The 12331-nt window shown below is 34.8% G+C and overlaps 1 protein-coding gene across 1 annotated transcript in view; it reads left to right on the top strand.

Moving 5' to 3' along the window:
* Dipk2a (divergent protein kinase domain 2A) overlaps positions 1 to 11662 on the top strand; it is a 19280-nt gene extending 7618 nt beyond the window's left edge. Inside the window, exons 2-3 of the mRNA XM_028758937.1 lie at positions 5301 to 5604; positions 8875 to 11662. Coding sequence (XP_028614770.1) covers positions 5301 to 5604; positions 8875 to 9206 — 636 coding nt within the window. The 3' untranslated portion in view covers positions 9207 to 11662. The remainder of the gene's footprint in view (positions 1 to 5300; positions 5605 to 8874) is intronic.
* Positions 11663 to 12331: the final 669 nt, after the last annotated feature.

The raw sequence follows: 12331 nt of genomic DNA, 5'->3' as shown, positions 1-12331 counted from the left end.
CCTCTCTCTCTCTTCCTCTCTGTAAAAGCTGTTCTACAAGATGACTTATTTCTATTTAATTTAGGTAGGTTTGTGTTAATGTCTGTGACATTGGTTTTCAATTTTGCATGGAGCCATTTGACATCCTGTTCAGTTAACACAACCTCACTATTTTCAAAGCATTGGTTAATGTTGGAATTTGAGGCAGGTGGAAAATGACATTCAGAAAATGATTTCATGATAAATGAGGCATATCCTGAGACTTAAAATGTTTTGAGTTTTTAGGTGTCTGCTATATTTGTGATAAATTTTTGGCCACTACTTCCCAATTTAAGAAGCTAAGATCTCATAGAAATTCTAGTAAAAATTAGGTAACTATTAAATCTTCCTAGTAACTTTACTGTATTCCCCCTCTAGACAGTTCACAAAACTGTGAACACATTAGTCTGTCACCAGCACAGCACAGTTGACTAATCTGTATGAACAGCTGTTACAACATGTATTGCCACATTGGGATTTCATTCAGATTTGGGCTTTTAAAATAATTCTAAGATTGAAATTAAACCTTTAAACACTTCTGAACTGCTTATAACATTTGCTTTCTTCAAATGTTCTCAAGTTTAAACTTTGTGTACTTTTATGCAGAAATGCTGGTTATAGAAAGACTGATGGACATTTTAGGTTGTATATTTTGATAAGTGATAGGCTTTTTGAAGTTAGTTTATTAGGAGTCTCCTTTAAAAAAAATCTAAATGGTAAGACATTTCTCATATGTTTGATAGTTTCTCATGAATTGAAGTTATATACTTTTCAATATGCTAGTAGTCTTGTGTGAAAAATATTTGGATACTTAAATTTTAGTATATAAAACTATTATTGGTTACATTGGAGTAAAAGACAGTAGAGCACTGGCTTTTATAAGTTGGCTTTATTTTAATCTGTTAGTCTTATGTCATTTATAGGAAAATAGTAAGTCCTTTGAGATCTGTTTTCTTCCTCTGTAAAATTGGAATGATATTCATACCATTGTTTTCATCAGGAAGGTCCAGAACCAAAGGGAAAAGGCCTATGCACTCTGTGAGTTTAATGAACTTTCTAAAGCTCTGCTTCCCCAATCTACATACTCATCCAGAAATGTGCTTATTTTCTTGATAGAAGATATCTGTGAGTAACATCTTCTAAATATGATCAAGAACCACTAAATTTATTCACTGTTCTCCAGGAGCTTTTAATTCCTAAAGGGCTATACAAATTTGTTAGCAATTGTCCTAAAAATATGTGATGTTATAGAAATGTGTAATATATTTTTAAGTACTAATAATACAAAACTTAAAAAAAGTAGTACCATATACAAAACAAATTCCAAGTGCTTCATTAACCGCTTTCTACCAAAATCAAAAACAAAGTCATTGTGTCCAATAGAAAGATTCAAATATGTTGAGTTGGTTGTGTGATTATAAATCTAACTTATTAGCATAGTAATTGCATAAAGTCCAGGGGTAATAAAAGGCAAAGTCAGACCAGCTATAGTTCTTTTGCAATAGTCAAGATGGATTCAAAGTAGACTGCTATCAATTTTCAATCCAGTATTCCACGGTTTAAGAATTTTCTCTGATTTTATAAAGGCAACTACATAACCTGTGCTATTAACACATAGCAACATTTCTTAAGCAGATATTATGATACAGAATAGTGTAAGGTTATTCCTCCTCCTTGTTCTCTATTTAAGCCAAACCTAAGTGTGTTTATTAGGCTGACTGACTGTAGATGTGGTAAGAACATCCCAGGTGTATGCTAACGTATGAAACTATATTAGTGAAGACAAATGCCCATGAAGTTATAACACATGAAAGAAGTAGCTTGACTGAGAGTTTGGAGTGAGGGGAAGAATTATGTTCAGGTATTGAGAGGTAGAGCTTGAGGTGGGCATTTGAGTCTTGCCTTATACTTTCAAACCCATTATTCTAAGATGCTGCGTAATATTTTCCTTTTAGTGGAGAAATTCTGTTGAAGACTGTATGTTATAGAAAGTGTAACATATCTGTGTTACAGTCTTTTCCTGTAATCTTTATGTGTAAATCATGTATGGGCTCCATGTTTTTTTCCCTTCCTGTTTTATTTTTGTATAATAGAAGATGACCTTATTAATTTATGGCTTTTAAACAGTGTCAGTGTACCTAGTATTGTTACTGATATCACTTAAGTTTTGTGAACTTAGAGTTTTATTGTCTGAGGATAAACTAAATGCCTAGATGTGATAATTTGTATTATATTTCAAGATCAAAACATTTTACTTTTCAAGTTACTATTGAAAGCATGTATATTATTTAGATCCTAGCAGTTAATCATGCTTAGAGTAACTATTTTAATTTATCTCTGTCTTTGTGGATATTAGTCATTTCCAGGGCCTCACACGTAATATATAAGTGTTCTGTCATTGTACCACATGCTACATAGAAAGTTTTTATGTTTACATTAATATTCTAGAGTTTTCTTTATGCTGTCACTAATTTACTTTTTAAAGTACATTGATAGAAAAGCAAATACATAGATTTACAACTATCTTGTACTTTTGTGCTGTCTTTACTTTTATAACATTGATAGTCTATATTTTGTACATGCAATAATTTACAAACATTTATAAAAAGTTGAGAGGCCCTGTTACATCTGCCGTTGGTACTGTTCTAAGTCTGAAAATCTGCCTTCGTTTGGGAAGCACTTGCACAATTTTCAATTGTAAATAGTAAATAATTAAATAAAATAATTGCATATTTCAGATTAAGCGAAACTCTTTGGCATTAGATAGCTTGAATATCTGGTCTTCATATTTTTGTTTTAAGTAAAGAAATCTAGGCCTCCATAATAAACTTTTTAATCCTAGCTACCATGTTTTATATCCGTAGGAGTTTGCTAATCAGAAAAAAACCTCATTTTCAATATTACTTTATATTTAACAAATCCAAGCTCTAATGAATTCAAAATGTCTTTCAAATTCTGCTTGGCTGTGGTATTTTGGTTGTAAGCCAGGGTTGTTTTAAACTTGGCTTCCAACCCTGAGCTGTTTTTTCGGTTTTTTTATTTTTTATTTTTTTTGTTCTTTTGTACTACAGTGCATTTAATAAAAATCAGCTCTCATTAATGAAGAATGCTTTGATTATACAATGAAATAGTACTGTCTTATAAGCAAATGGTGTGACTTCAGTGATTAAAGCTCTTCCAAAAGAGTAGGTAGCAAATGAAAGAATTGTCTCTTAAAGCGAGACATGTCAGTTAAAAATCATGAACAGTCACAATGCTTATATAAAAGTTGTTCAATATGACATTAGTTCATATATTTTACCCTCCTCTGTGAGGGGCGCGGGTAATGAAGTGTACATTTGACTGTCGTTTGCCAGTTGGAAAGTCTCCAAAAACAAGAGGCATTTGTACATGTGTAGATGTTGGCAGGGATCCCTTTTCTCTTGTTGTCAAAGACCATTTTATTTTCACAAAGATATGCTTGTATCTGTTCTACAATATGGTGCGTGAATAATACGCTGTATGGAGATGGTTTTGCTTTACTTTTTACATGACAAAATCATGTAATTCTACATACTTACTAAACTTTTAGTGTTCCATTTTTATGTCAGGATCTTTATACATTCACACTTCTTATAAATAGCCAAGTCTGTTGTAGCCATTTGTCTAAAAAAAAAAAAATTGTCAAGGTCATGAGATATTTTAAGTTGAGAGGAAAGGTGAAACAGTGTGTGGTTTGTAAACAGTTCTTGCACTGCACATATCACATGAGCGATCTGTCTTTCACTTTTCTTAGTACCCAAGAGAAATAATAAAAACACATTTACTTCTGATTTCTAAGGATTAAGTTGCTGTTGTCTCTGTCCCCAAAGTAAATCCATTAATTTACTATATTTAAGATCTATGATATCTTCTCGTATAATTAGTATTTTGTCATAGAATACTTAAAAGTAAACGTTATATATGCAAGGTATGATTATTGTGTACATTTAGACTTAAAAAGGGGCACAAAATGAAGAGTGTAGTTCTAAAGATGTTTCTCTTCTAGCATAAGAACTTTAAAGATAATCTATCTGTACAATTAAAAGTCGAGGCAAAATTAGCATTGCTTTCTGTTTTTTTTTTTTTTAAAGAAGGAAGGCCACACCTCTGGCTCTTCAAGTGTATGTAGATCAACCAGAGTTTGACAATAGAAGATGGTTCTCTGGAGGGTTTAAGGTTGTATTTGCTGTTTTCCTGGTTTACCTCATTCCTTTAATGCTGGGTTAAGTATCATTTCATAATTTTTTTTTTTAGCTAAGAACAAGACTGACATAAACCTGGCCTTGTAACCTTACACATGAATCTAATAATTAACTCTTAACCTTCTTTTGGTTTTCTCCATTATTTGTTTTTGTCGCAGCATTATTTTAGTGGTAGAGAGTATCTTTGAAGGGGCCAGGGATGTTGCTCATTTGTAAAGCCTGGCATGCACAGGGCCCTGAGTTGGATTCCCAGCATGGGATCATGGGCAGATCTAGGTGATAATTAAGCTAAAAGTGACTTGTTTACTGTTATAAAGACATTACTTTTGATTTAGAACTAGAATTTTCCTAGTAGTTAAAAAGCCCATTAGAAAACATCACTAATGTGAAAAGGATAATTTTGAGGCTGGAGCAAGGGGAAAAGGTTGAAACAAGACTGACCCAAGTCCATCGATGCTCAGAATGGATGCTGTGATGAGACTAGTGCATTCTTTCCTAGCCCTAGATACTGTTAAACATCCAAGACTCCTCCACAGCATGGTCTTGACTGCTTCTGGAATGCCTCTAGGAATGTACAAACTTTAGTATAGTTACTAACACCATAGGATTTGTTCAGTGTCTGTTCTTCTAAAACAAAAGCCTGTAAAAGCCTCTACAGTTCATCCCTATTGCCTACGTAGCACAGTGCCTAAACAGGTAAATAATTACTGGTTAGTGTATTTTTTCCAGGACTGTCCATTCAAAGGAAACCATTGACTGCTTATATGTATAGAAATCAAAGAGATACAGAAAATTATAAATGTTTTTAGAATTGGTAATAAAGACAGTGTCTTTTGCCTTATCTTGATGAATTTGTTTCTGAGATATTGAAAAGTAGTACTTGTCACAGATTTCAAATGCAAAGTTTTTCATGTCCTTTCAGTTCTATGGTAATGGTTTGAGTGAGGAGGGAAGATGAAGTTTATACCTAGTAGGAATCCCCGCTGACAGCATCTGGGGAGAGATACCTAAGGTAACTTCATCAGACTGTATTATAATAATAAGATAATTCTTTTGTAGAGTTTTCCATCTGATGAAGGTTGGCCATTTGCAAAGTATCTTGGAGCTTGTGGAAGAATGGTGGCTGTAAATTATGTTGGAGAAGAACTGTGGAGTTATTTCAATGCACCATGGGAGAAAAGAGTTGACCTTGCGTGGCAGTTAATGGAGATAGCAGAGCAGCTTACAAACAATGACTTTGAATTTGCACTCTACCTCCTGGATGTCAGCTTTGACAACTTTGCGGTTGGTCCAAGAGATGGGAAGGTAATCATTGTGGATGCTGAAAATGTTTTAGTTGCCGACAAAAGATTAATTAGACAAAGTAAGTATATAACTTTCAGATTTATCTTTTGTACATTTTCTGTGTTTAAATGTTATAATAAAAATGTAATCTTCTTAAGATGACAACCTTGTATCTTTTTAAAATTTGTATGACCAGGATCAGCAAATATTTGTTACATCTCTAATTAGAATTTTCTCTGTATTTAATAAAATATCTGTTTAAATAAATAGAGCCCATCCATCCCCGTGTGTGTGTAGAGTCTGTGGAGGTATGTATACATGTTTTGCCATACTGTGTTTTGAAGTGTAGGACACAGCTTGTTAAACTGGGTCACAACATCAAAAGGGGTTACATAACCAAATGTGGGGGTTGTGGAAAATTTTGCTAATGGTCAAAGAATTCTAAATTGTGCAACTAGCAAAAATTAATTTAAAATCAAGTAAATAATGAATCTGAGGTATTTATGCCAGCAATTACTTGTGTTGTATCATGTAACTTCACTGGAGCCTAGATTTCAAACACTGTGTGCTGTGCAAAACATAGAGCTCCTTGTCACCCCATACAGCATCAGTTACTGCTACCTGGACCACCTTGACACAGATTGGAGACTGCTGTGTCTCATGAATTGCAAACAATTTGTATAAGCTATAGAGATGTTAGACCATAGAAAACTTGATAGTTTCCTACAATCATTCCTTGGCATGTAAATATTAAATAAATGTTTTTTAGATTGTATTATGTTAAACTATTTAATATTAAAATTACTATTTTAGTTCCTGGCTTATCAGTTAAAAAATCTATTTTTGTTTGGGATTAGGATAGAATAACGAGTAATATCTGAAGAGGCTCTAAAGATAATTCTGCCAATTTCTGGTCCGTACCTATACACAATAGCATTCTCAGCATTGACTATTACAAATTCAAAATATCCAGGTCTGAAAAATGATGACATGCTGTGTGTCTTGCAATATTAGGTACTCAACTGAGAGTTAATTCTTGCATAAAAATAGACACACATTCATCTTGATATGAGTTTTTCCTTTCTTTAATAAATAATGCAACTATATATCAAATAATTGTTTTAAAATAGTTTTATGGTTTCTTATTGTCAAATATTTGATTAATATTTCTATATATTCAGAGTTATAGAAGCCTTTCTTGAGCAGAAGGAGGCTGTGGATGGAAAAAGTTGAGACACCCTTGTTTAACTTAATGCAAAAGGAAGTTCATGCTGTTACAGGTCATCAAAGTGTCGCTGCTCTTGTGGAGGGTTCATTTCTCTACAGGATCTTTAAGGGGTCCCCATCGTGGTGCTTTTGTCTTATTTTAACTTGGGCAATTTCTAGCACTGCAGATCTGACTTTAGTTTAACATTAATGATTTTATCTTCATCCACACTTTGCTGTCTGTTTATTTGTGAGCTCTCTGCATGATTGGTAGGCAAAGTGTGGGAAATGTTTTGAAATTCAAATACCATAGGAACTTCAAAGTGTCAAGGATAAATAAGCTATATTCTAGAAGTAATTTGGCTAGAAAAAGAAATGTTAGGGAAACCACGCTTTCACTCAAATGTCAACACTCAAGCATGTAACACAGGACCATCACAAGTTTAAGCCAGTTTAGAGTACATATTGAGTTAGCGGCCAGCCTGGGCTACAGTAAGACCTTTTCTCTACCAAATAAACCCAAGAATTGTTGCTCCGTGGTGAGAATTGTACTCTCTTAGCATCTCTCACTCCTGGACATAAGGGATAGGAGCAATTTTAGGTTACCTTCAAGCATTTCCAAGTTGTGGCACCTGGTCCATGTGTCTGACACAGCAGCTGTATAGTAACTGCATTCTCTATGATAATTACAATCCTGCTCAGGGCTTATTTTTTCTTAACATCATGTTCAGATCCTGTGCTCACCAAGCAGTTTTCTGATTTCTTGACTTGTCATGGATCCTCCCATAGGGAGGGGACTACTTGAGGGTCCTGCTCCCCTCTTCCTTTCTCTGTATCTGTGGCTAGTGTAGCTTTTTTTTTCCTCTTAGCTAATGTTAACATTTTCCCCTTGCTTAAAAGGTTCTGATGACCTCTCATTGTTCTGGTAGAATCCAGGTTTCATACAGGGTACCTTGTGTGTGACTTGGTCTTATTTTGTTTTATTTTCAGTGTCTGTCCATCCATTATCCTTGATGCCTCAGGAATAATGGTCTTTTCTTTTCCTGGATGAATCTTTTGCTTCTGGGCTTGCCTGAGCACATTTCTCTGCATAAGGGGTCTCATCTGTATCTGTTTTGTGGGCACTAGCCACTTGCTCTTTCAGCCTTGACTCTACCAAGCACATGTATACTTTTGTGTACTAAATATGGGTGTTAGTCTTCCGAATTTAAACTTAGGACTTCAAATCTAATTCTGTTCACATATATGACAGGCCTTCCTGAATGTCTTATAGCTATTTTATATTCTAAAATATTCACTCTGTTGTGTTAGTATTTTCTGCCTTGACATCCAGTTAGAACCTTTAACTTTGCTTTTGTTTCCAATGTTTCTTTGTTTTGGCTTTTCTTTCTAGACCTTCTTTAGTTGCTGAGGTAACTTTTTTAAGAGTTCTATTTATTTGTGTGTTTGTAGGTATGTGTATGTGGATATGGTATATGTGTGGAGCCAGAGGATAACTTAGAATCTTGCGTCACCTTCCATCATGTGGGTCACCAGGCTCAGCTTTATCGGCTAAGCCATCTTGCAGGCCTGCTATGATCATCCTACCCCCTCCTGGCTTTAGCCCAAAGTTACCTTTCTGAGCAGTAAATGCTCATGCAAGTTATAGCTTGCTTTGTTTTTCTTTTAGCTTCACTTGTGCTATTTCTCGTATGCGTCTCACTCTCTAGCTGCAGTGCTATTTCATCAGCTGTGTGGACCAGTGTCCCTATGTGCATCCCTTTACGGATACTGTCTTATGGACAGCAACGCTGCTTTCTCTTATTTCTTGACTTGCTATCTTTTAAGATCTAAAATAAGGTGTTCTTGACACTAGGCAGAAATCTAGATCTCTCCAATCCTGTAGCATTAGGTGATACTTTAGGATCCTTTCTATGTTAGAGGAAATCCTAGATGATCCTGAGAAATGAGGCCTCATTTGATCTTTCTACCTGAGATCCCAATAAATGATGTTTTTACGAATCACTATGTGGAAACACTTAAATTTTACCTGTATATTATATATAAGAGTACGGAGCAAATGTCTGTTAATTAATGGCACGCTCTGTTAGAGAACCTTAGGAAGTCATTTTTCAAATAAACATTTCTGCTTTTTCTTTCACAGATAAGCCTGAGAATTGGGACGTATGGTATGAAAGCAAGTTCGACGACTGTGACAAGGAAGCTTGCTTGTCATTTTCAAAAGAAATCCTCTGTGCTCGTGTCACTGTGGACCACAATTACTATGCTGTTTGTCAAAACCTCTTATCTAGACATGCCACTTGGCGTGGCACTTCTGGAGGACTCCTTCATGATCCACCAAGTGAAATTGCCAAAGATGGCCGACTGGAGGCCTTGCTGGATGAGTGCACCAACCCTAAGAAGCGCTATGGCCGGTTCCAGGCCGCAAAAGAACTGCGTGGCTATCTAGCACAATTGAGTCACAATGTGAGGTAGTCGGCAGTGATCTTTTCCTTTTCTTTGCTGAAACTGGCACCGGCAAAAACTAAACCACCAGAAGACTGCCTAGAATAAACAAAGTGTGGAATTATGGCATCGGAGGATGATGAACTTTTTCTGATAGATCTTACATTAACACCCATCAAAATAAGACATTACTGTACATCAAAATTCTCATGATGCTTCTGCAAGTTTGTTCTTCACTTTGGAAATTGAGATACCATAGACTGCTTTTCCCCTTCCCATACCTGAGTGGATGACATTGTTAAAGCTATTGGAAAGGAGTCTGATAGTTACATAGCTTGTGTATCAAAGGGTACTTGGTACTTAGTTTGCATTTCTATCATGATTTTGTGAATCTCTTGCATTTACTTTGAATGTCAAGTTAGATTGGCCTGTTTTATAGGCCACATTTTCCTTCTGATGTGTAAAATCATTTTCCATTTTTTAAAAAGTTTTACACACCCAGGTTACTATAGGTGTTGATTTGAATTTTAATATAAATAGTTTTCATTCATTGCTATGCGGTACATACGTAACTGTTAGGGCAGGACTCCCGGGTTTACTGTTTTTACAGAGATCTTAGTATTTCATCATGTAAATAATTTACCTCTCCCCAAGCTTCTATGCTTTACCATTGCATGATAACATCATTTCAGGTTATTTAAGAGTTAAATCCCTCAATGACAGTAATTATAACTAGACACTGAACACGATGTTCAGCATATGCTACAAAACATCACTGCATCCTTTGCTTAAAGGCTTCAAGAATAATACACTAGCAGTCTACACTTTGATATCTTTGAAGAAACAATAAAAGTCAATGTTTCTAAATGCTAACTAGTCCAAGATAGTAATGCAAATGCCAAAGAAATATTAGACACATTCCTATGTTTAGAACTGAAAATAGAATTGGTCACCTTCTTATCCCACTTCAGTATTTTAGGTATCACTCTTAAGATCTACCTGTCCCTTTAATGCTGACAGTTGAGCTACTGCTTATAAAAACAGTGTATACCGTAAAGACCTTCTACCTTTTATTCACTGGTAGTTTTTCCAAAATGAACGTGGTAATCATTGTTGGAATTTAATTAGGCATCAGAATCTTTTACTTACTGATACTAATAATTTTTACTGTAAAGCTTGTCTGCCCATTGTGATCTTCTTTACCCAATTGCTAACTATCAGAAGATCAAATTTAAATATGTGAGTAGAAAAATTAACAAATAATGTGTAAAAATTTTGTCTATTTAAAAACTGTTCTTTGTAAAAGTTGGCTCTCACTAGCACAGGTAATATTTTTCTGTTTGAAGTTGTTTCTTCTGTTTGCAGTAGAGTTTGGGTTAGTGGGTTCTGGACTGACTTACTGAAATCAGAAAGTGATTAAAACATGCACAACCAAAGCTAAGTCTGTCCTTCTCATTCATTTAGCAAGTATTTATTGCTCCTCAAGCCCATGCCAGGTGCATTTGTAGCTGCTATGTACTATCTGAACATGACATGGTCAGGTAACGTTATCAACTATATTAGCATAGGTACTGCTTAAGATGAAATGCCGTCATTTAGGATGACACTTTCATGTTATTTGATTATCGTGATGGAAATTCTCTTTGTACCGTCTTAAATTAGTTTGTTAATTCAAAGTGGAGGAAGACAGCAATAAAGCTAATTCAAGTTTAGAAATGGGAAGACATAGGGTAAGGGCTCTCTATTATAAAACAGATTGCATTGTGTTTCTTCTTATACATCAGTATATTGCATAGCTCTCAATGAAACATTGAAGAACTTGCTGAGCTAACTTTTTACAAATTCAAAAACGTTTTGAAGGAAAAATCATCCAACAATATTCTTTTGTGTCCTTAGAACTACACTAAAGTATAGAATTTCAAAACAGAACACTGTTATATCTTCCACCTATTCATAACATGGAGGTTGGAACTCACAGGAGAGAGAGAGCCATCTGTGGTTCCACAAACATCATCATATTTTTGGCGAGTGACTGTGGTTGTGATTACAGAGCAAGAAGTAAAGAAGCACTCCAGGCAGTGATGGCTACTTCAGGTATAACTACCGTTAGAGATGATGTGGAATTTCTTTTATCTTTTGGAGAAGTTTGAGAAGAGTGTAAAAGAATTAGGAATTTAAAATTACAGGGAAAAATATGTATGTGAAAAGCAATAACTATTTTGTTCTCTTTGCTATCAAGATGTTCACACTCAGATATTTATTATACAGCAGCAATTTATATTTTTAATCATTGCCCATTAATAGACGCAGTAAAATATTTTTGAATCAAACATTTGGGGTTTGTATGTGCATTTAAATTGTCTTTTGTACTGTATGTTACTGTTTAATTTGAATATTTTATCAGAACTGTCTCCCTGTGCCTTTATAATATAAAGTTGTTTCTGCAACTTTTAATGATCTTAATAAAGAATACTTTAAGAACCATACTTTGCCTACTTTGTTTTCAACTATGCAAGTTTTTCATGAGCCAAAAGTCAAACAAAAAAGATAGTTATTTCACTTTTGTTACAGTTTTTGGAAATTGTCTCAGTTGAATGTAAGCTGAGTTTAAGGTATGCGTTTTATTTTCCTGTGATAGTGACTTTTTAAATTCACTATTAACAACTGGGAAAAAAGAGCTTAGAAAATTTCAAATGTGCGTAAGAGAATTATGTGATGTTCATAGTGGTAGCAGTAACTTCCAAAGTTACCAAGCATGTTTCAGCTTCATCAAAATCTGCTTTCCTAAGTCAGCTTACTTTAGCTGTGTCATTTGATTCAATAGTACACATTAGGTGTGTTCTCTTCCAACAAAAATACAGTGTAACCAATCAAAAATGAATAGTAACGGCCAAAGCAGAAGGTTTTTCATAAATCCTCTAACTTGCAGAATTCTGAACCACAGACTGATTAGATGGACCAACTTCATGACCATGCAGGATGGTAACCAGAATGGATTGAGACATGTTCAATATGGAAATCTCTGAATTCAAGTGATACTGAAAACAGCAGCCCAAACCAGCACATCAGTTATGCCACTTTTGAGAGGATAGTAAAGACTTACTGGGAAAACTGGTAGATAGAATAAGGTGAAGCACCCTGCTTTGTCTCCGGAA

Source organism: Grammomys surdaster, unplaced genomic scaffold (genome assembly GCF_004785775.1).
Source record: "Grammomys surdaster isolate TR1022 unplaced genomic scaffold, NIH_TR_1.0 126248, whole genome shotgun sequence".
Lineage (NCBI taxonomy): Eukaryota > Metazoa > Chordata > Mammalia > Rodentia > Muridae > Grammomys > Grammomys surdaster.
The sequence above is the reverse complement of the archived record's forward strand: the minus strand, read 5'-3'. Positions and strand labels throughout refer to the sequence as shown.